We start from the raw sequence: 27,619 nt of genomic DNA on the forward strand, positions 1-27,619 counted from the left end.
CTTCTGACAATTATTATCTGTGAAAGTCACAAAAGGTAAAAGAGCATAATATGCACAAAGAAATGTTTCTGTACCAGGAGCTCAATAAGGGGGCATTATGATTTCTCTCCTCTTTTGCAGACTCAGTATTTGTTCAAGAAGCCCAACATGATTGTTGTTTTCTAACAATTGAGGTTAGAAAAAGTAGTTTGAAGAAGTAGATCTAGATTAAATTTATAATTTGAATTTATACTGTCTGCAAGTATCATAGTTATTCTCTTATGGTAACTGATTCCTTTGGCCATGTGTGAATACTGATGTATTGAAATAATATGACTTTTTTAGCACATAGAAGAAATGTCTGTCTCATCAAAAAATTTAGCTGAAACTATATAATTTCCTCAAAGCAAAAGTATGTCTTCTGTAACATAGAAAATGGAAATGCAATTTTCAAGAGCGTATGAGTTTTTTTCACATATAACACAATTTACAGAGCTTTTTATTCTCTAAAGAGTAATTCAGGGATATAAAGTGTAGTTACAGGAAAAATATAATCACCCTGTGTGATTAAATGCATTTAATCCCCAAAGAATACTCCGTAAGTGGAAACTAATTCACCACATTCTTGAAACTATGTTGTTTATTCCTGAACATTTACTGCAAAATTGTAAAATAAATATTAGTGTGCAGATTCTTCACATGAGTATTTTATGGCAAATCAATGAATGCAATTGTTGAAATGATGTAGAATTCTGATTCTGTTCCAATACTCATCTCTGACAACATCTCCAGTGTGATCAAATATATGTTTATCAAATATATACCAAATATATATAATTACCAAACATTATCAAATACATACTTATGAAATATATATCAACTATATTTCAAATATATACTTTTCAAAAATATATATTTATCATATATATTAAATATATGTATTTGATATCTGCATACTTGAGTTGTTATGTGAGAGCAAAACATTGGATGGAATCAGAATCCACATCCTTCAACACACACATTTTAGTTATGCCCTTTTTGCTTTAATCTGATTTTAAATGGAAAGAGTTAATGGAACTCAGTGGTACAACAATCATTTGATCAGATCATTTCAGGAAAATGGCACGAGATGCATCAGTGTATTAACATCCATAACGTGCAAATGATTCTTCAGTTACTGAAATGATCGGTTGATTCACACTGTCTTTTGATATGCAGCTTGGAAATTACACACTGTCAGAAATACATTTGTACACATTTATAGGCATGATCCATGCCTATAAATTTACAGTCATGGTGCTGTTCTTCTTTCCTAGTTATGTCAGCTGTGATTTTATGAGTCATCTTCAAGTGTGCTCCATGGGATTTCAACATGAAGAATGTCACTGAAGTAACTGTATTTGTGCTGAAGCTCTTCACTGACAATCCTGAACTGCAGATCTTCTTCTTCCTCCTGTTTCTAGCACTTTACCTGTTTACTCTCATGGGAAATTTAGGACTGATTGTCTTAGACATTGCAGATTCCCGGCTGCACAACCCAATGTACTATATTCTGGGTGTATTGTCTTCAATAGACACCTGCTATTCCTCTGCTATCACTCCAAATATGTTGGTGGAATTTTTGTCAAGGGAGAAAGCCATTTCATTTGGTGCATGTGCAGCCCAGATGTTCCTTGCTGTAACCTGTGGAACCACAGAGTGCTTTCTCTTGGCTGTCATGGCTTATGATCGCTATGTGGCCATCTACAACCCACTTCTCTATTCAGTGAGCATGTCACCCAGGGTCTATGTGCTGCTCATGGTGGCTTCCTGTGTTGGTGGGACTCTGCATGCTATAACACACACGACTGCCACTTTCAGCCTGTCCTTCTGTGGATCCAATATAATCAAACACGTCTTCTGTGACATCCCTCCTCTCCTTGCCATTTCCTGTTCTGACACCCGCCCCAACCAGCTTCTGCTCTTCTACTTTGCTGGCTCTATTCAGATTTGCACTATCCTAATCATCCTCATCTCCTATGGTTTCATTCTGTTGGCAATTCTGAGAATCCGCTCTGCTGAAGGGAAGAGGAAAGTCTTTTCCACTTGTGGCTCCCACCTAACTGCAGTGTCCATTTCTCATGGTACTGCTGTATTCATGTATGTGAGACCAACATCCAACTATGCTTTGGAGCATGACATGACAGTGTCGATATTTTACACCATTTTTATTTCCATGCTGAATCCCCTCATCTTCAGTTTGAGGAACAAAGATGTAAAAGAGGCAGTGAAGAGAGTTTTGGGGAATAATTGGTTTATCAATAAAGTCTGTTTTTCATAGAAGACATTCAATGAAAAAATTGAGAGTGACATGTTTGACAGTCTCATGACAGTATGGTGAAAATGTTTGTTTTCTCTTATCATTGTTATTCTCTTATTGTGAATATTTAAAATATAGATCATACTCAATCCTCTCTTGTGCTATTTTAAATGCAGAAATCCTACATCATCCATTTACTCTACAATGGTCATATTTCTATATGCATATGCATATGCATATACATAGTGCTGATATAAGTGAAGTGCACAAAATCCAACACACACTTGAATATATTTACATATTCTTTAATATTCTGTGTATTGTTTTATTGTTTTCTATCTAAATTATATTTTAGTTGCAATTATCAATTTTTTAATAGATAGTGTTTGACCAGCTTGATCAAGCACCATGCTAACCCAGAAAGAACACGCACAAAAAGCCACTGTTTTCATAAGCCCAGAATGTTTGGAAATCTTCCATGATGTCATAAGTACTTCAGTCCAGTTAGAGCAATCTACTGCATGTTATATCTGTGAGCAATCTATTCATCTTGTTGTTCCTACACCACAGATAGCATGCTTGAATTCCAGGGTCTGATCACTGACCTGATTTGTGAGGGTGAATTTCCTCCTTTTATTCTGTCTTCCACATCATAGGCCTAATCCCATCCTTTAATTCCTCGTAGATATTGATACTAGACCATTGATACTATCAGCATTTTTCAAGGTTAAATTTGAATACAAATCAAAAGAAAAGCACGATTCAGAAAGTTTTGATGTACAACCGAATGACGGCTTTTGCTCTTGTCATAATGGAGCACACATGGGTCATTATAAGATTCCCTACAGGCCTGGTGCATACTCAGCTTTGGCTCTGTTCTTGATGCCCCCACTCTGTGAAGGTCTTGAAGACGGCGCCCTTTCTCGCCACGCAAGGTACAAGAATGAACATTCTAGCCTCTCTACTGTGCTCCCTTTTAATCCTACTTCCAACACTCCAAATTTCACTACACAGATATGTCTCCATTAAATTTGTTTCAGTGACATTTTTCTTCTTTTCTTCCTTCATTTTCCTCTATTGTTTTTGAATTATTTTGTAAACTTGTTTTCTCCCTCAAGGGTCCCCTTTATTCATTAGTTGATGCAGAATATCATGCTTATAACAAAGAATTCAACCTGAAGGTGTGTTCCTAAAATGGAATGAATACACTTAAATAACTTTGTAATAGACAAATACAGTCTATCTCCTACCACAGTGTAATCCTACACAATACTTTTAAGACTTTTTCTCCCTTAGATTATGCTCTCTTGTAACATTATATGAGTATTCCCTTCAAGTATTAAAACTGAGTCCTGATGATTGGCATTTAATATCTGTGCATTTCCAGTAGATGAAAATCAGGACTGACCTTGTGTATGCAAATGTGTGTGTGTTCATGTATTATTAAGGATGCAAGAGTTCTTTAATCACTGTTCAAACCTACCAAGAATTTTAAGCATATACGTTTTCAGCTCTGCATCTACCTCATAGTAATCACAACAATAGTGAAATACACCACATACTTTTAAAAATAGCTACAATACACATTGCTGAATTAAATGACTATTAATTTTAGGACATTTAGATAGCATATTTCACCAAAGAAAATAACAAAGAAATAAACCTCTTAGGGTTAATGTTTGAACTTAAATTTAATGACTTGAAAAATTTAAATGTAAAGTCATTTTAAAAACTCTAAATGCCCTAAATCAACACAAATTTAAAAGTTGGTGATTTCATATAGGTGGGGAGGAGATGAAGTAAAACAAACAAATAAATAAAAAGTCTTGTGCTGTGAATATGAGATGTGAGAATATATCAAATTTCTGATAAATTTATGTATTCAACAGAATCACAAGGAGAATCTCTAACTAGATGAAGTAACATTAAATAGTAAAAAATAACCATGTGAAGAAAGAAATTTGCACACTAAGACATTCAGTAATATGTTACAAATATTTACTTAGAGCTTCTGTAAATTTATAGCATGTTTGCTGAAGAGTGAGTAAATTTTGATTTAACCAATGACAAAGAGTAAATAGTGCTTACATCTGGGAAAGGAGAGAACTGAGTGGGATTTGTACCAGAAGAAACTCAAAGTGAAACAGATGTACAAAGACTTCAAATTTTATAAAACATGATATTTATGTGTAAAAAAGAATAACATTAATATATAAAGGCACTCACACTTATATTTAATATCTGTTAGGAAAACCAAATCCATTAAATTATAGGAAAAAGTAAATCCATTAAATTATAGGGAAAAGTAAATCTTTATTTGTGCCAACTAAGGTGGCGCACATCTGTAATTCTGGCAGCTCCAGAGACTGAGGCAGGAGTATCCCAAGGTCAAAGTCAGTCTCGGCAACTTAGTGAGGTACTTAGCAACTCAGGGAGACCCTGTCTCTAAATAAAATATAAAAAAGGGCTGGGGATGTGACTCAGTTGTTAATCACGCTTGGGTTCAATCCTCAGTACTTAAAAAAAAAAAAGGTATATTTTTATGGTTAATATTTTAACATTTACCAGAACTCTTAAGTAGAATCCCTTTTGTTTTTTCATTAAAAATTAATAATTTTTAAACACAAACTAATGTAAGCACACTACCTGGGAAACTTCTGTAAACCAAAACTATTATGACTAATAAAAAGACAATTACTTATTGCATGTAAAATACACAATTTATTATCAAGAATGCATACATACTACATAGACACATTATAAAAATAGGCACTACTTATAAAAGACATAGACAACAAACATGTAGGTTATATCTAAACTCATTTAAAGATACTTTATTGAAGTAAAATTCACCTTCCTTGAAGTGAATTATTTTAAATTAAAAGGTAATGATTTAGTGCCAATTATGTTCACAATGCTTTATAGCCACCAACTCTAGAGCAGTATTTCCACCAGTGAACGTTAATTTCTCCTCATTCTGGCTTTGCTCATCCTTCCTCATGTGTTTTCTTTTCCTTTTCTTTTCTGTATAACTCCAAAAGTATTCATAATAGAGGTGACCTTGTTCCCCAGATGCTTTGAGTATTATATTTTCGAGAGTCACACCTGTTAAGAGTTTGTACGGTACTTCATTATGCTTTTTAAATACTCATTTCATAGTAGTAAACATAAAAGCTGCAGTTTTAATAATTTCAAATGTATAAAGCTGAACTCTTAACTGTAACTCAATGTTTCACAGCAGACCTCTGGAACATATTTGATTTCAGTAATTGACTCTTCACATCTGTTAGCAACTCCTCATTTCCCCCAACCCCTAACCCTTGGAAACTATCATCCTACATTCAGATTTCATAATTTTTAATACCATAAGTGAAAATCATTAATTATTTGTCTGTGACTATTTTATTCAACATAATTTTCTCCAAGGTTTCTGTGATATCATATGTTAGAGGATATATTTTTTAAAGAGGTTTTATAATACTTCTATTTTATTTATTTATCTATTTTTTTAAATGTGGTGCTTTACATGTGCTAGGCAAGTGCTCTACCACTGAGCCAAAACCTGTCCTCCCCGCTTTTCTTTGGTTCTGGGGATTGAATCCAGAGGTGCTTTACTTCTAAGCTACATCCTAAAAATTTTTGTTTTTTAAATTTTAAAATAGAGTCTTGCTATGTTCCAGGGACTGGCCTCGGACTTTCAATCCTCTTGCCTAAGCCTCCCATGTCACTGGGATTACAGACATGCACCACCACATTCAGCAGAGTATATCATTTTTAAGTCTTATGAATATTCCATATTGTACATAAACTGTATTCATGTTTTCCACCATGAATGCATATTTACGTTACTTCCACTTTGGGCTGTTTCAAAGAACAGGAGGGCACTGATAACTCCTTGAGTTCTAATTTCAATTCTTTTGAACAAAATCCAGAAGTTGGATGGCTGGTTCATACTATACTATTAATAAATAAATGAATCCACAGTTGAATACAAATTGTCCCTGATAATTAGTGGATATCTTCTAGGCTTTTGATTATACTTTCAAATGCTTTAGGGATAATCTACTTGTTGCTTGACTCCTCCTCAGGGAGAGTCTCAAAATATAAAAAAAAAAATCTATAAAACATCCTCACAAATGCCATGTTAAGAAAACATGGGGGAATCAAGAGAGATATTTCATTACAGGTAACAAAGAATGAAGGTTTCAAGGGGTATAGTATATGAATAATATCTACAGAAATGGACACAATATTCCCTGGCTTTGCCATCTAATGAAAGTGTCTATCTCCTTTGCAATGCCTTAAATGCAATAAGATCTCTTTCCTTTTCTCTTCATATTAATTTTTTAATATTGAATATTTTTAAATTGAGTATTTTTGAAACAGATTGTGAGGTTGAAAAATATAAACACATATATAATAATATATTATATATACACATATGTATACATTCATGTGTGTATTATGTTATGTGTGTATATGTGTGTGTGTGTGTGTATGAATGACAGAAGTTCAAAGAAACAGGACATGAGGAGATGAACCCCGAAGGATTTTTTGGGGGGTGAAAGGCAAAATTCGAATTTCTTGTTGCTGGCAATTCACAGGGCCCCATTCCTGCTGGACAAGTACTGCACCACTGAATGACAACTCCAACCCAAGAGGCTGAAGGACTGCCAAAATTCAGTCATTCATTTTGAAGTTCTCCCAAATACTAATTTAGTCACTCTAGGCTCTTTTTGTCACCCTTTCAAAAGTAATTTAAAATTTAATGATTATGTAAATTATATGTAAATGTGATACATTCTCAATCTCTTAATAAGCAAATGGGAGTTTCCACTTTACACTGAGAGATGGAAAGCCTTTCTTGACGATTAGGAGACAAAGTCCCCAGTTGTATACTGATGGTAAAATGTTCTTTATTTTGGAGTGGTATCTGATTCAACTTTTCTTGGTGCATAGGGTTAAAAATTAAATTCTAATATTCAGTAAAAATAGCAAACTATGAAAAAGTAGATTGTTTTGCAGACCTTTAATCCCAGCAGCTTGGGCAGCTGAGGCAGAGTATGGCAGCAGCCTAGAGAGGTTGTAAGCAAACTAGTGTGACCCTGTCTCAAAATAAAATACAAGAAAAAGGCTGGGGATGTGGCTCAGTGGGGTCAATTCCTGATACAAAAAAAAAAAAAAAAAAAGAAAGAAAGAAAAGAAAAGAAAGGAAGGAAGGAAGTAAAGAGGAAGGGAAAGACAGACAGACATAAAAGCAGATTGTTATTTTTTCCATTGAACTCTAAGACTGGTGAGAGGAAGCAGCTTCTATCTCTGCTTACCTCTTAGGAGATTGGTACTTAACAAGGCACTTTGTCTTTTAGCTTCTTATGATTACAGATTCCAGCAAATTAAACAACAAAAACAAGATATACCCTTTTTCTTATTGGATTTATCAAAAGTATTTCTCTAATGCTTTACACTGGTGCACTTTCATATTTCTAATTAAAGAAGCATGTATGTAATGTATGTATAGGGCAAGGTTGAATTTCAGATAGTCATAACAGTGTATGCAGGATTTTACACACAGTAAATGGAAGTTGTACCTAATCAGCTGTATATTTAACATTGTCAAATGTCATGATTTTGCCTGTTTTCCTATGCATTGCTTACAGACTTCTGTCATAATTTTCAGTGTAAAGTATGCCCTTATTCTTCTTTGGTAGTTTAGGAGAGATTGGTGCTCACATTATTTTACACAAGTGGTAATAATTATTCTGCCTTCACTGTGAAATGCCTGCTTGCATGTTACTCCTTTCAATGTCCAGTCAGTCTATTAGAACCATGAAGATATATCTTGATTTTTAACACATGTTCATTTACCCAAAATGCATTATCACATTTGAAAAAATGTTCTTGTGGACTTTGTGGACAGAGGGATTTCAAATAACATCTAAGACTCCATGCATATGTCATTTTGAATGTGTTTCATTATATTTCTATGATATTATATATCATATTATAAGTTTTATACAGGATAGAAATTTATAAAATCAAAAGCATATGAAACTTTCTTTCTCCTTAAAGTACAGTGTCCCTTCATCCAAATTCAGTTTCTTGACTCTTTTTTGCATAAAGACAGAATGCACCTGTTTGTCCTAATTTGATCAGACTTCCTTATACTCACCCTGTGTTCTTGCATGTACTATATATTGGATTTGTTACATGTAAACAAATATATATCAATTACTCTGACAGTGTACCCAGGGGAAGATTAATATTTTAAGTGAATTTGAATCATAATATCTTGCATTAAAATTTTATTAAATTTAAAAACTATAGGTGGTAGGTCATCCAAAACCACAGCCTAGTTGGTTCAATTTAAGTCTTCAAGAAACTGGGGCAGCTGCAGAGATCAGGACAGGTTGCAAGTTTACATCCTACCTTGACCTGTTCCTCACCTATTCATCATCTGAGTTTGGTGAGTAAAGTGCTGAGGAGTGTTCATGTTCATCTGTAAGGAAAACTTCTTCAAGTAGTTTGCTGTTAAAAAAACAAACAAAACCAAACAAAAAACACCAGCATCAAGAACATAATCCTGAGAGCTATTAGTGGGTAATATGTGCACACTGAATTATTTAATCACCTTCTCAACAAATCTGGAAGGATATACTGATTTTGTATCTGAGAATAAAGTGTTTAGGCTAAATTACTGTCACAGAGTTATAGATGAAATGGTTACATGCAAATAAAACAGTATTAACATATGTATATCTTTCTTCTGATTTGTTTCTTTTGATAAAAACAATTAGCAACGTGATCATTTAGAGTTTCCTATTCATAACTGCCAATTGTGGTACATTTTCAACTCTACCTATGAGAATTTGAATTTCAAAGGACCATGTATTGAAAGAGAGAGTTGTATGCATTAGAAAATTGATTATTAGACATTTTACTTGTGTAATTTACAACAATACAATGTTCATTTGTTAAATGAAATTAACAGATGTCAAGATGTTATTGCAATTATACAGAATATTAAAGAATAGTACAATTATCCATTTATCTAACAAAAATAGTATTTAGGTTATTTAAACTTTGGTGGCCATTTTTGCTTTATAATTCTGTATAACTTCATCAGTATCTCTGCTTATTCATCTATTTATGCATCTATCATTATCTATCTATCATCTATCTATCTATGTAGGTTTCTCAACCGTGGTACAAGTTGTTGGTGTGGATATTGTTTTGGGCAAGATATTGTGGATCACAGATACTCTTTAATCATCAGATGACAGTAGCAATTTATTTTCTTGTTGCAAATATCAAAATATCTCCAGACATTGCACAAATTTCATTGGTAAGCCAAATCACCCTATATCAGAAAAAGTTGATCTCAGTCTCAATTTCTGCATATTTTCATTTGTAAAGATGTCTATTTTTTAATATAACTCAGAAACTAAGGATTTATCTTATTTGCAGATTTTTAGAATAAATCTCCACATGATGATATTTGTAATCTACTGACATTGCTACTGTGTGTTTCCAATACAGGCTTTCTAATAAAATTGGATGGAAAAACCCAATCTCACAGTGGTGCATGAGTTCATTCTGAAGGGCATCACGTCACGCCCTGAGTTGCAGGCTCCACTGTTTGGGCTGTTTCTCGTCATCTACCTGGTCACAGTGCTGGGTAACTTGGGCATGATCATCCTCACCAAGGTGGACCACAGCCTACAAACACCCATGTACTTTTTTCTCAGACACCTGGCTATTACAGATCTTGGTTATTCTACAGTTGTAGGACCCAAGATGTTAGTAAATTTTGTTGTGGATCAAAATACAATCTCCTATCACTTTTGTGCTACACAGCTAGCTTTCTTTCTTGTGTTTATTATCAGTGAACTCTTTATTCTGTCCGCCATGTCCTATGACCGCTACGTGGCCATCTGTAACCCTCTCCTCTACACTGTCATCATGTCACAGAGGGTATGTCATGTATTAGTGGCAATCCCATATCTCTACTGCACATTTGTGTCTCTTCTAGTTACCATAAAGATTTTTACCTTATCCTTCTGTGGCTACAATGTCATCAGTCATTTCTATTGTGACAGTCTCCCTTTAATATCTTTGCTCTGCTCAAACACACATGAAATTGAAGTGATAATTCTGATCTTAGCAGCTTTTAATTTGATTTCCTCTCTTCTGGTCATTGTTGTGTCCTACCTGCTCATCCTCATAGCCATTCTCAGGATGAAGTCAGCTGAGGGCAGGCGCAAGGCTTTCTCCACCTGCGGATCCCACCTGACAGCGGTCACTGTGTTCTATGGGACTTTGATATTTATGTATGTGCAACCCAAGTCCAACCACTCCTTTGACACCGATAAAGTGGCTTCCATATTTTATACTATGGTCATCCCAATGTTGAATCCCTTGATCTACAGCCTGAGGAACAAAGATGTAAAGTATGCCCTAAAGAGAACCTGGAATAAGATATGCAATGTATTTTCTTGACGTTTATATATTCTATGAGTCATAAATTGTGTTTGGTTGTTAACCTGTTCTGTTTCCCTCCAGAACAGTAAGCATAACTGGGTTTGACATATCTTTAAAGATTGACCTTCACATTTCTGAATACTATAAATATTTAATTGAACAAAAACTGAAAGATTTTGCCTTCCTTGAGGGGGAGAGATGAATTGTGGTATGAAAATTAAGGAAATTCTGAATAAATGGGCTTAGGGTCTATATACTTTAAAGTGTATGCAGTAGGAGAGTGAGAATAAGTAATATGTGCAGAAAAGGAGTCGTACTTTTCTGTAATCTCAACTATGAAACGTATTTTCTGTTCACATGCTTGTTGTTCTTTGATGTAAATGTAACCGTTCTGTCTTAAGCACATTTCTATAAGTTGTGTAGCTTGATTATTTGAAGGAATCAGTCACAAAAATCTGCTCATTTTCCTTTTCCACTTGAGGATCTTGAGATTTTTCTCTTTTCTTATCAATAGTCTTAGTTTTATATGTGTCCAAGACATTCTATTAACATATTTGACTATTTAGTAGCCTACAGGTTCAGTGCTGTATGTAATCTTACCTAATTCACCGCATCTGTGTATGGAAGTGAATGCACCAATAAGGCAGATCTCTTAAGTTCTGCCCTTGAAGCTTCTGGGTTTTGCTCCCACTTCTTTCCTGGCTCAGTCTTGATTCATTAGAGCTTTCTTTTGTCTCATGCTATTTACTCTCCTTTACCAGGTTTAAATGCAAAGAATAAATCCTGTTTGAAAAATCATTGTCTATTTATTATTTTATTCTTACCTAAGGAACCTGTCTCTTATGGAATAGACTCTTGGCCTCTCTCTCTCTCTCTCTCTCTCTCTCTCTCTCTCTCATTCTTTCCCCTTTGGATAACATTCTTTAGGTTTGGTACATATGACAGTGTACTATCTTTTGGTTAACCTCCATTATTTCATAATCCCGGTTAATGGAAGCAAACAAAGATAGTCTCACAATTTGAACCATAATATATTTCCAATAGAGATTAGCATGATATGTATCTATATATAACTGTCTTATCTTCTGGACACACTTTGTAACTCTCTCTAAAGTTATCCGTGCTTTATTATTATTGTTATTCTTTCACATTTGTAGCATTTCCTTTATATTATGTAAGGACTGGTCTATTTTCTTAGAACACCATCAGGTAATAATGTTATCTTTGAACCTATCAAATGTGAATAAAAATATTTCATTGGAATACTAACAGCAATTGTATATTTTCATGTGTAGGTATATATAACTAAGAGGCTTATATATAACAAAATTTCTGCAAATTGTTTATATATATATATATATATGTATAAATATATATATTCTTTTTGTTTGTACTGGGGATTAAGCACAGTGATGTTTCAACACTGAACCTCATCCCTGAGCCCTTACTTAATATTTTATTTTGACATAGGATCTCACTAAGTTGCTGCTGAAGCTGGCTTTGAACTTGCAATCCTCCATCCTCAGTCTCCCAAGTCACTGGGATTACTGGTGTGTGCCACTGTACCTAGCTAAAAAAATATTTTAATTCCCAAGAGACCTTACGTTGAACAGAGATAAAATGAAATGTTTCTAATTAGTAGTTTGGGAATACAAATTCTGTATATGTATAAATTAATATAATTCCTAATTATTTATGTTCCTTCAAATTAATTTCAGTGATAATTATAACTTTTTAAGAAAAAAATAATTCTAATATTTAAATTTCAAAAACCACACTGTGAATAAATATTGCCTAATATGTTACTTCTAAAATAAACATTGACAAGCTTTTTGATAATTCTTCAAATTATCACGTTATTAGTATGCTCTGGTTGAACATTTTATAACATCTTGCTCATTTAGAAAATTGGTGTTTATTGCATTATTATGTGGAATTAGAAGGTATTTCATGGATTTTTTTCATTGAATGTAATATTCTAAAAGCCAAGAAAGGCATATGATTTAAATACTGGATTGGAAAATTTGAGTCAATAGAATTAAATATTGTATACAATAATGATTCCAAAGGTCTATACAATTTAGAATAAGATACTTTGAAAATTAAGAGCCCTCTGAGTATTTAAACAAACAAATCTGTAGTTACGATTAGAATCATAAGCTGTGGGGTATTATACTGAATAATTTCAGAGACACTAAACAACACGTTAGAAAAAAAAATCATGAATGAAGAGGGTCTCAAAATGGAAATGTATTAAAAGCAATCTTCCCACACCATCCCCAAATCAGGTCCAGGTGATTCAATCTGAAATTCTTCAAAATGTATAGGGGAAAAAAAAGAGTAACTAATTCTTAGAAACATTTAAAGAAAACTAAGAAGGTGGTACATTTTTCAACTTTTTGAGGAGTACTCATCTGATATCACAGACAAATAAAGGCATCAAATCTTTCAAAATTCTTAATGAAATGTTAGAAGGTGAATTTAGCAGAACATACAAACAATAATACACTGTGCTGGATTTAAGCCAGAATCTAAAGTTTCATCATTTGAAAATCAAAAGGTCATTACCTATATTGAGAAACTAGAAATAAAGAAATAAAATGTATGTGACATGTTAATGAATACAAAAAAAAGTGGAAGTTCCAATATGCATTAATGACACAAACTTTGAACAAACTGTAAGTTGGAAACTTCCTTGGATATGCAGCATAGATGTTTCTTGGTATAACTTTCAGAGACACAGAAGGATTTCTCTTGGTTGCAAAGGCTTATGAAACTATGTAGCCTTTGACTACACAATTCAGTGAGCTTATCAGACAGGCTATGTGACACTCATCTTTGTGTCCTATGTTGGAGGAATTCTGCAGGCTAGTATACACACAGTGGCCACTTTCACACTATCCTGTGGATCAATGAGATCAGACACATTTTCGGTGATATCCCTTCTGTCCTTGCTATTGCTTATTTTAAGATCAGCACAAACCAGCTTCTCCTCTTGTTCTGTGCCAGGTTTCCTGAGATATCTACTGTACTAGTAGTCCTGATCTCCTATGGTTTCCTTCTGTTGGCTATTCTGAGGATATACTCTGCTGAAGGAAAACAGTCTTTTCTCCATGTGGTTCTTGCCTAATGTGTATCCATTTCTCATAGGACTTTTCTTTTCAGATATGAGAGTTAAAATTCCAACTAGGCTTTGGATCATGACTTAATAAAATAGCTATATTATATAATTGTGATTCCCATGCTGAGTCACATCATTTATAATTTGATAAAGATGCAAAAGAGGCAACACAGAAAAATTTGAAAGAAAATGGTTTATCGTTTAAGCACATTTTCCACATTTTAAAAAATGATGTTGCATATGTCTATATCAAGTGGGTAAAGTGAAATTTTTGTTTTGATTCATTAATATGCATAACTGTTAAAGAAAAGGGGGGAAGTTAAACACCATAACCACACATGTCCCCTTTATGTTTCCTAAAACCTTGCCAAGCTAAGGAGAAAATGAGAACAAGCCTGGGTCAAGATGACCAGATGCATATTATCATTGAGGAAACTGGCTTTTTCATGCACAGCAGGAACTAGGCCCTGTTAGTGTTACCTGTAGAAAGTTACTTTCTTGCATGTATGCTAGGGTACTGTTCCTTTGGGATGCTGGTCATACAATAAAACTAAGCATTCTGTTGCTAATTATGTCACTGTTTCTGTTCCTCTCTCAATGGTGACTGGCTGGAACTGAGGACACCATAGAAAGGATATGAGTCACTGATCAGTCAGGTATCACTGGACAAAGCACGAGAGAGAAGAGGAATTGCTTGCTGAAGCTCCTTCAGGGATGCAGGTGCCATATCTTCAGCCTCTCACCACCAAACTCTTCTTGGAGCAATCACTGATCTCATAAGCTTTCCTCAATAAATCATAGGTCTCACACACAATCTCTGGCACTTCCTTTCGCTTTTCCACAATGTGCACCACTGTCCTGGCACCACTGGGTTGTATATGGAACAATATACAACTATCTGCAATTCTCTTCTTTTGCAGATATTTTAAAATAAAGATTAATGTGAATTTTGTCTTGGTTCATTTAAAATGCAGAACAAAAATCCTCTATTTGCATTTTCCAATATTTATACTAATATGTGCATTTAAGTATGTGGGTACATAAATGCTGATACTGATGTATCTGAATAACTTCATCGAATACTTCTAATCCAAACACTTATCACTGTTGCCATAAGCGCAGAGCACTTTCCATGAAGTCACCAGCACCTGATTTCAGTTCAAAGCAATGAGCTCCATTCTCAATCGCAGGCTGTGGTTCAGGTAATGGACTGAAATTCCTAAGTATTATCCCTGAGTTAACTCATGATGCTGTGTCCCCTCCCCCCTTTTTATCATCTGTACCAGAGGTATAGATCCATTTTTAATTCCTCACAGAATACAGAAACTATACAGCATTTTCATCAAGATTAGTCTTAAATTCAAGAAAAACAAATACAAAATAAAATAGAAACACCTGGCAGATATTGCTTTTGCCAGAACAATGCAAACATCTATTAATGTGAGATTTCATACTAGTCTGGCCCCTACTCAGCTTTTAGCTGTGTTTTTTTCTGACATTATTACTTTGTGAGAGCTTTACAGATGATACACTTTCTCATTGCTGAAATCCAAGATGGAAAGATCAGAAAAGGTTCTTTACTATGTTCTATCTAGCCTTGCTTTCCAGCACATCTTGTTTTCATTGCAAAGATATTTCTACGTCAAATACTTTATTCCTTTTAAAAACATAGTGCTTTTATTTGCCCTTTTTACATTTTATTTTGAGACAGTGTCTAACTAAGTTGCTTAAGGCCTCACTAAATTGCAGAGGTTGGCTTTGAACTTGTGATCCTTCTGCCTCAACCTCCTGAGCCACTAGGATTAGAGGCCTGTGCTACCATGCCCAGTCATTGTGCTTAACATGAATTCTGCATTCTTAATATTGAAACTACGCAATTCAGTACTGTTAACAATTGGCACAATGTTTTTCAACACATCTCTGGAATTTGATTATCTTGAAAAAATTGAGTCTTCATGCCTATTTATTATCAATTCCTCATTTCCCCCAACTCTCTGTCCTTTGCAGCCATCCTTCCGCTTTCTGAATCTGTGAGTTTGAGTATTTTGAATATCTCATGTAAATGGCATCATGCAGTATTCATCATTCAATGATCGGTTTATTCAGAATAATGTTCTCCAAGTACCTCCATGTTACCACACATATCAGGATAGAAATCTTTAAGGTTGAAAGATAGTCCATTGTTTGCATATATCACTTTTTATTTATTCATCCATCAATGAATATTTATGCCGTTTATACAGCTTTGCTCCTTCAAATTATGCTGCAAGGAAAGTGAGAGCACTAATATTTCTGGAACCCTAATGTTCAGATGCTTCTTGGATAAAATGCAGAATTAAGTTTGGAGGATTCTATGATGAGGAGAAAAAGAAAGAAGGAAGGAAAGAAAGAGAGAGAGAGGAAGGAAGGATGGAAGGAAGGATGGAAGGAAGGAAGGAAGGAAGGAAGGAAGGAAGGAAGGAAGGAAGGAAGGAAGGAAGGAAGGAAAAAAATCAAATGTGAAAAACGTTGCCCCTGACAATCTGTGGACAGCCTCCAGGCATTTCATTAAGCATTCAAGTGCCATAGTGATAATAAATAAATTGCTTTGCATTTCCTCAGGGAGCATCTCTAAAGTTGAAACAATGCATAAATTATCCTTGAAAATGCCAAATTCGGAAATACATGGGAGGATCACAAAAGAAGCTTCATTATAGGTAACAGAGGTAGGTTTTATGAGGTCACACTGTGGTAAATGTCTCTTTAGAAATTATCACATTTGTTATGGCTATTGCATCTATTCTATATCTGATTAGCTTTTATGCTTCTATGCTTCTACTACTCCATAATGCTTGAACAACATTCAGAATAGGAACTCTTTCTTCTCTCTGTACATTAAATATTATTTGCACCCAAGTTGAACTGGTAAGCACTCATAAGCATGAAATGCTTACATTGTATGTACTGAGAAAATACTTAATTTTGAACACATTCAGTTTCATATCAAATGGATGGGAAAAGTGATAGTAGATGAAACATAAATAAAAAACTATTTTTTTAAGGAGAAATTGTAACAGCAAGGATCATTTATCCCATTTTAATGTCCTTCCATACTTAGCGGCTCTTAGTTTTTTTGGGAACTCTCTCAGAAAGTAGTTAAATTTTAATTATGTAAATAAATGTATGAAAGAGATTTATCTGTGATCTCTTCATAAGGAAAAAAATTGACCTCTTGTTTAGACATATGAAAACATTTTTCTAGTATCAGGAGACTTTAAGTGACCAGTTTTAAAGAAATGGTAATAGTAAAATGTATTTAGATGCCACCACATGTTTTTGAATCTAATTTTAAAAAATAAACTTGAAAATTCAATAAGGATTAATGAACAATGAAAAAGCTTTTCTTTAATTCTTGCCATTAAACTCCAAAACTGGTTAAAGGAAGCATGTTTATCTTTCTTTGCTTTAAAGGGATATTGGTACTGATTTATCATATGCACCCTATTTAGAGGTATTTTCATTATTATGAACCAAACAAAAATAATAAAAAAAAACTTATTTATTATTGCATCCATTGAAGATATTTATCTAATGCTATATCTGACAAATTTGAAATATTTAATGTGAGAAAGGTATCTGTACAAGTACATGTTGCAAAACTGAATGATTTCATGTGCTTGTAGCTCATGTACAGATGACTGTCACTATATTTAAGCAAATTGTGCCAATTACAATTTCTTTTTATCTAGAACATTTTGGTATTAATTTTCTTCATAAATAATAACAAAAGAATAATAATTGTTTTACTTAAATGCCATTTATCTGCTAGTATGCTAGATTTTTAATACCTGGGCTCTTCGAGATAATCAAATATATTCTATTTGGTCATATGCACATTTATTAGCATAACGTGCTCTGTCATATTTGGAAGAAGTTTTTGTGGCCTTGCGGCAGAAGATTTCAAAATGTATCCAACAGTAAATGTGTATCTCAACTCTAGTTTATTTATTGAGTCCCTATTGTGTACCATAGAAAATTTTATAGAATATAAAATATAGAATTTTATAGGATATAAAATTTTATAAAAATTATTATAATCATTTCAACCTTTAAAATTATCGATACAACATAGTAACCAATATTGTCACATATTTGTACATACACATCGCATAATTTAGTCAAGGATAGGTACTTAAATTAGACTTCTTTTCTTTAAAATACATTATTTCTACTGTGCGTGGTGTTACAGCCTGTAATCTAGGTGAATCAGGAGGCTGAGGTAGGAGAATGGCAAGTTTGAGACCAATCTGGGTAATTTAGCAAGACTTGTCTCAAAACAAAAATTAAAAATGGTTGGGATGTAGCTCAGTTGGTAAAGTGCATTGGGTTCAATCGCCAATACTTAAAAAAAGAAATGTGTGGGGGGGGCGGGTCAAGATGGCGGACTAGAGGGCGGCTGCATTTCACGCTGCTCCAGGAAGCAAGATTCAAAAGAGGAGATAGTGAGAGACTTGGGACCAACTCAAAGCTGCCGGGTGAGTCTCTCCTGTTGGGGAGGCGTCCCGGATGGGGCGGTAGCCCCGGAACGCAGGGAATTTGTGAAGTAGAGTTGCTCAGCGAGACGCCCCTCCCCCCGCTGGAGCGGTAAACACGGACAACTGGGATCATCGTAGAGCAGCCTGGGGAGGAGCTGCGTGGCGAGCTGTTTGGACCCAGAACAACCGCTTCTGAACACCGGGGGGTTGCCCGGAGGAAGAGGAGGAGCGCGGCAGGACGCTGGTCTAGGAGTGACTGCATCAGAGCCACGGGCGGTTGCCAGAGGAGGAGCTGCGTGGTGAACTGTTTGAACTCAGAGTGGGCGCTCCTGAGTGCCGGGAGGTTGCCCAGAGGAGGAAGAGGAGCGCGGCGTGTTGCTTGACCTGGGAGTGACTGCATCAGAGCCACGGGCGGTTGCCGGAGGAGGAGCTGCGTGACGAGCTGTTTGAACTTGGAGCAGCTGCTCCAGAACACTGTTGGCCTGCCTGGAGGAGGAGAGCGGTGGGACGCTTAGTCTGGGAGTGACTGCATCAGAACCACAGGCGGTTACCAGAGGAGGAGGCGAGTGGTGAGTTGATTGGACTAAAAGCGACCGCTCCTGAACACCGGTGGCCTGCCTGGAGGAGGAGCGTGGTGAGTCACCTGGTCTCAGAGCCACCGCTCCTGAACACCTGGGGGGCTACCCCAAGGAGGAGGAGGAGGAACAGGGCGGGTCACTTGGACTTGGAGCGACTGCCTAGGGCTACGGGTGGTTGGTGCGGGAGGAGGAGGAGACCTGAAGTGAGTTGTTTGGACTCCTAGTGACTGTGTCGGAAACCGGGCGGCTGTCTGGAGGAGGAGGTGTGTGGCGGGTCTCTGGGTCTCGGAGCTATTGTACGGGGCTCCAGGTGGTGACTCAGGGGAGGGGCTGCATAGCCAGGCGATTGGTGCAGAGCAGGGTCCCAGGAGCTAGGTGGCTTCTGGCTAGAAGAGCCGCACAGAGACACGCCTAGGGGCGGAGCGAAGGTTCCAGGGCGGCGGGCAGATTCTCTGGGAGAGGCAGCCTAAGGAGACTCGCCTGCCAAGGGCAAGGCTCCCAGGCCCAGGACGTAGGTTCGGACCCTGGGATCATTGCAAAGGAAGACAGCCCAGCCCAGGTGGTAGTTGTAGATTGAGGGGAACCTCTAGGAGGGCAACTGACCAGCGAGACGTCCCCACCGAGTGACTCTTCCCGGCCCGGCCGGGGGAGGTTTTCCCACAGGGACGGTAAAGCCAGAGACATAGGCACAAACAGGCCTTGCCTCAGCCCACAGTCTAGTTCCCCATTGGATGACCATTGGTCAACAAGTGGAGGCACCTCTGCCCACTAGCAGGGAATATACGCCACCTGAGGGTTACCACACCTAGAGAGGCAGCTTCTTCATGGAGCTCTGCATTATCAACCTCCTCCAAGACTTCAGGCTACTGAAGGATAAGAGGGGATATACTAGCAATCTTCAGGGACATTATAAGTTGATAGAGGAAATCTGCAACATCTTAATGACCCACTGATCCCTGAACAATATGAGAAAACAAGGGAAGAAAATGCCCCAAACAAATCTAGATGTTACATCAATAAAATCCAACGACAGCATGGCAGAAGAAATGACAGAAAGGGAGTTCAGAATGTACATAATTAAAATGATTAGGGAAGCAAACAATGAGATGAAAGAGCAAATGCAGGCATTGAACGATCGCACCAATTGACAGTTAACAGAGCAAATTCAGGAAGCAAAAGATCATTTCAATAAAGAATTAGAGATATTGAAAAAAAAACAAACAGAAATCCTTGAAATGAAGGAAACAATAAACCAAATTAAGAACTCCATAGAAAGCATAACCAATAGGATAGAACAGCTGGAAGAAAGAACTTCAGATATTGAAGACAAAATATTTAACCTCGAAAACAAAGTTGAACAAACAGAGAAGATGGTGAGAAATCATGAACAGAATCTACAAGAACTATGGGATATCATGAAAAGGCCAAATTTGAGAATTATTGGGATTGAAGAAGGCTTAGAGAAACAAACCAAAGGAATGAACAATCTATTCAATGAAATAATATCAGAAAATTTCCCAAATCTGAAGAATGAAATGGAAGATCAAGTCCAAGAGGCTTATAGGACTCCAAATACACAAAATTACAACAGACCCACACCAAGGCACATTATAATGAAAATACCTAACATAAAAATAAAGACAGAATTTTAAAGGCTGTGAGAGAAAAGAACCAAATTACATTCAGGGGGAAGCCAATACAGATATCAGCAGATTTTTCAATCCAGACCCTAAAGGCTAGAAGGGCCTGGAACAACATCTTTCAAGCTCTGAAAGAAAATGGATGCCAACCAAGAATCTTATACCCAGCAAAACTTACCTTCAAATTTGACGATGAAATAAGATCATTCCATGATAAACAAAAGCTAAAAGAATTTACAAAAAGAAAGCCAGCATTACAGAACATTCTCAGCAAAATATTTCATGAGGAAGAGATAAAAAACAAAGAAGCAAATCAGCAAAGGGAGGAATTATCCTAAAGGAACTGTCAAATAAAGGAGGAACCAAGATGTGTCAAAAATTTTAAATATGAACCAAATGACTGGGAATACAAATCATATCTCAATAATAACCTTGAATGTTAATGGCCTGAATTCATCAATCAAAAGACATAGACTGGCAGATTGGATTAAAAAGAAAGATCCAACAATATGTTGCCTGCAAGAGACTCACCTCATAGAAAGAGATACCCATAGACTAAAGGTGAAAGGATGGGGAAAAACATACCATGCACATGGGCTCAGCAAAAAGGCTGGAGTTTCCATCCTCATTTCAGATAATGTGGACTTCAAGCCAATGTTAGTTAGAAGGGATAAAGAAGGACATTTCATACTGCTGAAGGGAAGCATAAATCAGCAAGATATAACAATCATAAACATCTATGCTCCAAACAGTGGCTCATCCATGTATGTGAAACAAATCCTTCTCAATTTTAGAAACCAAATAGACCATAACACAATAATACTAGGTGATTTTAACACGCCTCTTTCACCACTGGACAGATCTTCCAAACAAAAATTGAACAAAGAAACCATAGATCTCAATAACACAATCAATAATTTAGACTTAACAGACATTTATAGAATATACCATCCAACCAAGAGCGAATACACTTTCTTCTCAGCAGCACATGGATCCTTCTCTAAAATAGACCATATATTATGCCACAAAGCTAAGGTCAGCAAATACAAGAAGATAGAGACACTACCTTGTATTCTATCAGATCATAATGGATTGAAGTTAGAAATAAATGAAAGAGTAAAAAACAGAAACTACTCCAACACCTGGAGATTAAACAATATGCTACTATATGATGAATGGATAACAGAAGATATTAGGAAGGAAATTAAAAAATTCTTAGAGGTAAACGAGAACAAAGAAACATCATATCAAAATCTCTGGGACACTATGAAAGCGGTACTTAAAGGAAGATTTATTTCATGGAGCGCATTTAATAAAAGAAGTAAAACTCAAAAAATAAATGACCTAACACTACAGCTCAAAGCCCTAGAAAAAGAAGAACAGACCAACACCAAAAGTAGTAGAAGACAGGAAATAGTTAAACTGAGAGCTGAAATCAACGAAATTGAAACCAAAGAAACAATACAAAAAATTGACAAAATAAATAGTTGGTTCTTCGAAAAAATAAACAAAATTGATAAACCTTTAGCCACACTAACAAAGAGAAGACGAGAGAAAACCCAAATCACTAAAATTCGGAATGAACAAGGAAATATCACAACAGACACGACTGAAATACAAAACATAATTAGAAGCTATTTTGAAAATCTATACTCCAACAAAATAGAAAATTTCGAAGACATCAACAGGTTTCTAGAGACATATGAATTGCCTAAACTGAATGAGGAGGACATACACAATTTAAATAGACCAATTTCAAGTAATGAAATAGAAGAAGTCATCAAAAGCCTACCAACAAAGAAAAGTCCAGGTCCAGATGGGTTCTCAGCCGAGTTCTACAAAATTTTTAAAGAAGAACTCATTCCAATACTCCTCAAAGTATTCCAGAAAATAGAAGAGGAGGGAACTCTCCCAAACTCATTCTATGAAGCCAATATTACCCTGATTCCTAAACCAGACAGAGACACATCGAGGAAAGAAAATTTCAGACCAATATCCTTAATGAACATCGACGCAAAAATTCTCAACAAAATTTTAGCAAATCGCATACAAAAACATATTAAAAAGATAGTGCACCATGATCAAGTGGGTTTCATCCCAGGGATGCAAGGTTGGTTCAACATCAGGAAATCAATAAATGTCATTCACCATATCAATAGACTTAAAGTCAAGAATCACATGATTATTTCGATAGATGCAGAAAAAGCATTTGATAAAATACAGCACCCCTTCATGCTCAAAACACTAGAAAAAATAGGGATAGTGGGAACATTCCTTAACATTGTAAAGGCCATCTACGCTAAACCCATGGCTAATATCATTCTAAATGGTGAAAAACTGAAAGCATTCCCTCTAAAAACTGGAACAAGGCAGGGATGCCCTCTTTCACCATTTCTATTCAATATCGTCCTTGAAACTCTAGCCAGAGCAATTAGACAGACCAAAGAAATTAAAGGGATACGAATAGGAAAAGAAGAACTCAAACTATCCCTATTTGCTGATGATATGATGGTATACTTAGAGGAACCAGGAAATTCCACCAGAAAACTTTTAGATCTCATAAGTGAATTCAGTAAAGTAGCGGGATATAAGATCAATGCACATAAATCTAAGGCATTTTTATATATAAGCGATGAATCTTCAGAAAGAGAAATTAGGAAAACTACCCCATTCACAATAGCTTCGAAAAAAATAAAGTATTTGGGAATCAATCTCACAAATGAGGTGAAAGACCTCTACAATGAGAACTACAGAACACTAAAGAAAGAAATTAAAGAAAACCTTAGAAGATGGAAAGATCTCCCATGTTCTTGGATAGGAAGAATTAATATTGTCAAAATGGCCATACTACCAAAAGTGCTATACAGATTCAATGCAATTCCAATTAAAATCCCAATGATGTACCTTACAGAAATAGAGCAAGCAATTATGAAATTCATCTGGAAAAATAAAAAACCCAGAATAGCTAAAGCAATCCTTGGCAGAAAGAGTGAAGCAGGGGGTATCGCAATACCAGATCTTCAACTCTACTACAAAGCAACAGTAACAAAAACAGCATGGTATTGGTACCAAAATAGAAAGGTGGATCAATGGTACAGAATAGAGGACACGGACACAAACCCAAATAAATACAATTTTCTCATACTAGACAAAGGGGCCAAAAATATGCAATGGAGAAAAGATAGCCTCTTCAACAAATGGTGCTGGGAGAATTGGAAATCCATATGCAACAGAATGAAACTAAACCCATATCTCTCACCATGCATGAAACTAAACTCAAAATGGATTAAGGATCTCGGAATCAGACCAGAGACCTTGCATCTTATAGAAGAAAAAGTAGGTCCAGAGCTTCAACATGTCGGCTTAGGACCAGACTTCCTCAACAGGACTCCCATAGCACAAGAAATAAAAGCAAGAATTAATAACTGGGATAGATTCAAACTAAAAAGCTTTCTCTCAGCAAAGGAAACTATCAGCAATGCAAAGAAAGAGCCTACAGAGTGGGAGAAAATCTTTGCCAATCATACTTCAGATAGAGCGCTAATCTCCAGAATCTATAAAGAACTCAAAAAACTCTACACCAAGAATGTAAATAATCCAACTGACAAATGGGCTAAGGATATGAATAGACACTTCACAGAAGAAGACCTACAAACAATCAACAACATATGGAAAAATGTTCAACATCTCTAGTAATAAGAGAAATGCAAATCAAAACCACCCTAAGATTCCATGTCACCCCAATTAGAATGGCAATTATCAAGAATACAAGCAACAACAGGTGTTGGCGAGGATGTGGGGAGAAAGGTACACTCTTACATTGCTGGTGGGGCTGCAAATTAGTGCAGCCACTCTGGAAAGCAGTGTGGAGATTCCTTAGAAAACTTGGAATGGAACCACCATTTGACCCAGCTATCCCACTCCTTGGCCTATACCCAAAGGACTTAAAAACAGCATATTACAGAGATACAGCTACATCAATGTTCATAGCTGCTCAGTTCACAATAGCCAGATTGTGGAACCAACCTAGATGTCCTTCAATTGATGAATGGATAAAGAAAATGTGGTATATATATACAATGGAATATTACTCAGCCATAAAGAACGATAAAATTATGGCATTTGCAGGCAAATGGAGGAAACTGGAGAATATCATGCTAAGTGAGATAAGCCAATCTCAAAAAACCAAAAGACGAATGATATCGCTAATAAGTGGATGATGACACATAATGGGGGGTGGGAAGGGTTAGTGTTGGGGTTGGTGTTGGGTTTAGGGAGGGGGGCAGGAATGGAGGAAGGAAGTACTGTATAGATGGAGGGGAAGGGTGGGAGGGGAGGGGGGGAAGGGAAAAAATGGCAGAATGAATCAAACAACATTACCCTATGTAAATTTATGATTGTACAAATGGTATGCCTTTACGCCATGTACAGACAGAGAAAAAACATGTATCCCATTTGTTTACAATAAAAAAAAAAAAGTTAAAAAAAAAAAAAAGAAATGTGTGTGTGTGTGTATTCACTCAAAATGCTCAAAATGAATTTTATGAGACTTCATTGTGTAAAATCAATGCAATGACATATCTTTGTTGTTGTTCAAAATTTCTTATAGTCTTTAAGTTTTTTTGGTATGAAAAAGTGGATCTGATTTATTAAATACAAGCATATTTTAATCATAACAAATATTCTTACTGAGGAAAATAATATTTTAAGTAAATTCATATCAAGATAACATGTATTGAAATGTCATTAAATTATTTTGAAACAGAAAATAATTAATCCAAAATAATAGCACACTGATTGTCTAATTGTTGTCATGGAGTGGGGAGGAACAGTACTAAGGAGAGAATGGAAGAATTTGCACGTATTAAGTACTACTTGACCTGTTGTAATATACAAGTTAATGTATAATATAGCTTATATCTACCTACATATATTTCTCCTGGTTTGTTTCTTATAGAGAAAATTTCAGTGTAATCCATTACTATTTTATTCATTCATTCTTTCATCCAAATCTATCAAATGCATTAAAAGTTTAAGTTGCAACAGGTTTAAGTCTAAAAATTTTATAGAACTATACTTTGAAGTAGGTAGTTTATTACATTCTGGAGGATTATACAAAAAGGTTCTTATGCTATATGTAATAGTGTCATGTACGTTTTTGAATGTATCTATTAAATTTCACTGGGAATACAACTAAAAAGGAACGTGTAGAAAACTTAGAGTACAATAATCATCCATTTATCAAAATATTTTTTCATTTTTGTTTTATATATTTTATCTCTATATCTTTTACATATATGTACATATACATACATATATATTACATATATATATCAGGATTTCTTATCTTAAAGCATTTACAAGACTTTTATGTGAATATTGGTTTGTGTTGGGTACTGGATATAATAAAATGGTTAGCAGTTCAACAATACTATCTAAATATTAAATGCCAGCAGCAGTTCAACCCTCAGTTAGGACAAGCAAAATGTGGATAGACTGATTAATATTCTGTGAATAAAAAAGATGAGCACCTCATATCTACCACTATCTCTATACATATTGTAAGTGCAAATATACGTGCATTTTTAAATATTCTAAATTGAAAAATCTCTTTACCTTATTTACTCTGGCCTTGCATAATGCAATCCCAGTTGATGATATCTGATTTTTTTTTTTAACTGTGCTGGTATCTTTACCCAGAATAGGCTTTATAAAATACCTGGATGGAGAAAAACAATCTCACAGTGGTGCATGAGTTCATTCTGAAGGGCATCACATCGCGCCCTGAGCTGCAGGCTCCACTATTTGGGCTGTTCCTCATCATCTACCTGATCACAGTGCTGGGCAACCTGGGCATGATCATCCTCACCAAGGTGGACCACAGCCTGCAAACACCCATGTACTTTTTTCTCAAAAACCTGGCTCTCACCGATCTTGGTTATTCTACAGCTGTGGGCCCCAAAATGTTGGTGAACTTTGTTGCAGAAAAAAATACAATTTCCTATTATTTGTGTGCTACCCAGCTGACTTTCTTTCTCTTCTTCATTGGAAGTGAACTGTTTATTCTGTCTGCCATGTCCTATGATCGCTATGTGGCCATCTGTAACCCTCTCCTCTACACTGTTGTCATGTAACAGGGTGTGTCAGGCCCTGGTGGCAATCCCTTATCTCTACTGCTCATTTGTGTCTCTTCTAGTCACCCTAAAGATTTTTAGTTTATCCTTCTGTGGCTACAATATCATCAATCATTTCTACTGTGACTGTGTCCCCTTGATATCTTTGTTTTGTTCAGATACTCATGATGTTGAACTAATTATCATGACCTTTGCAGCTTTTGATTTGATGTCCTCTCTTCTCTTTGTCCTTGTGTCCTACCTGCTCATCCTCATAACCATTCTCAGAATGAAGTCAGCTGAGGGCAGGCACAAGGCTTTCTCCACCTGGGGATCCCAGTTGACAGTGGTCATAGTGTTCTACGGGACTTTGATATTTATGTACATAAAGCCCAAGTCCAGTCATTCCTCTGAAAATGATAAAGTATCTTCCATATTTTACACGCTTGTCATCCCCATGCTGAATCCCTTGATCTATAGCTTGAGGAACAAAGACGTAAAACATGCCATACAAAGCACATGGAAAAAGATAAGCTATGTTATTTCTTAAAAGTTAAATATAAAAGGAGTTCTACAAACAAGGGATGCAGAATGTAGAGTAAGTACCAATGGGTTCAGCATGGAGTAAAAGTAAAACTTCTAAAGGCTGAAAATACATTAGTGAACAAAGAAAGTCAAGTCTTTGTTTTCCTGGAGGGAGAGAGATGGATTTTAATCATAATAATGGAGTAAATTCTAGAGTGAATTAGAACAGGTTTTGGGTCTATCAAGCATAGATCAGGTAGCAGAGCAGCAGGTTGGAGAAGAGGAAGAATGATTTGTATTTACAGAAGAGGATTTAAATAGTTGTATTTATTCTAAACAACTACAAATAACTTTCCAGTTCCCACGTCTGTT

General features: G+C 35.8%; 2 protein-coding genes and 1 pseudogene across 2 annotated transcripts; all 3 read left to right on the plus strand.

Annotated features, from left to right (window-relative positions):
* Nucleotides 1–1,348: 1,348 nt before the first annotated feature.
* LOC124975027 (olfactory receptor 1086-like) lies at nt 1,349–2,299 on the plus strand. Its single transcript, XM_047537924.1, has one exon. The coding sequence runs from the start codon at nt 1,352–1,354 to the stop codon at nt 2,297–2,299; it is 948 nt and encodes a 315-aa protein (XP_047393880.1). The 5' UTR covers nt 1,349–1,351.
* Nucleotides 2,300–6,499: 4,200 nt separating this feature from the next.
* Nucleotides 6,500–10,774, plus strand: LOC124975057 (olfactory receptor 8K3-like). Its single transcript, XM_047537938.1, has 2 exons — nt 6,500–6,527; nt 9,843–10,774. Exons 1-2 carry the CDS (start codon nt 6,500–6,502, stop codon nt 10,772–10,774), a joined length of 960 nt encoding a protein of 319 aa, XP_047393894.1.
* A 15,558-nt stretch (nt 10,775–26,332) lies between these two features.
* On the plus strand, nt 26,333–27,272 carry LOC124975071 (olfactory receptor 8K3-like; annotated as a pseudogene).
* The last annotated feature ends 347 nt before the right edge of the window (nt 27,273–27,619 follow it).

Source organism: Sciurus carolinensis, unplaced genomic scaffold (genome assembly GCF_902686445.1).
Source record: "Sciurus carolinensis unplaced genomic scaffold, mSciCar1.2, whole genome shotgun sequence".
Classification (NCBI taxonomy): domain Eukaryota; kingdom Metazoa; phylum Chordata; class Mammalia; order Rodentia; family Sciuridae; genus Sciurus; species Sciurus carolinensis.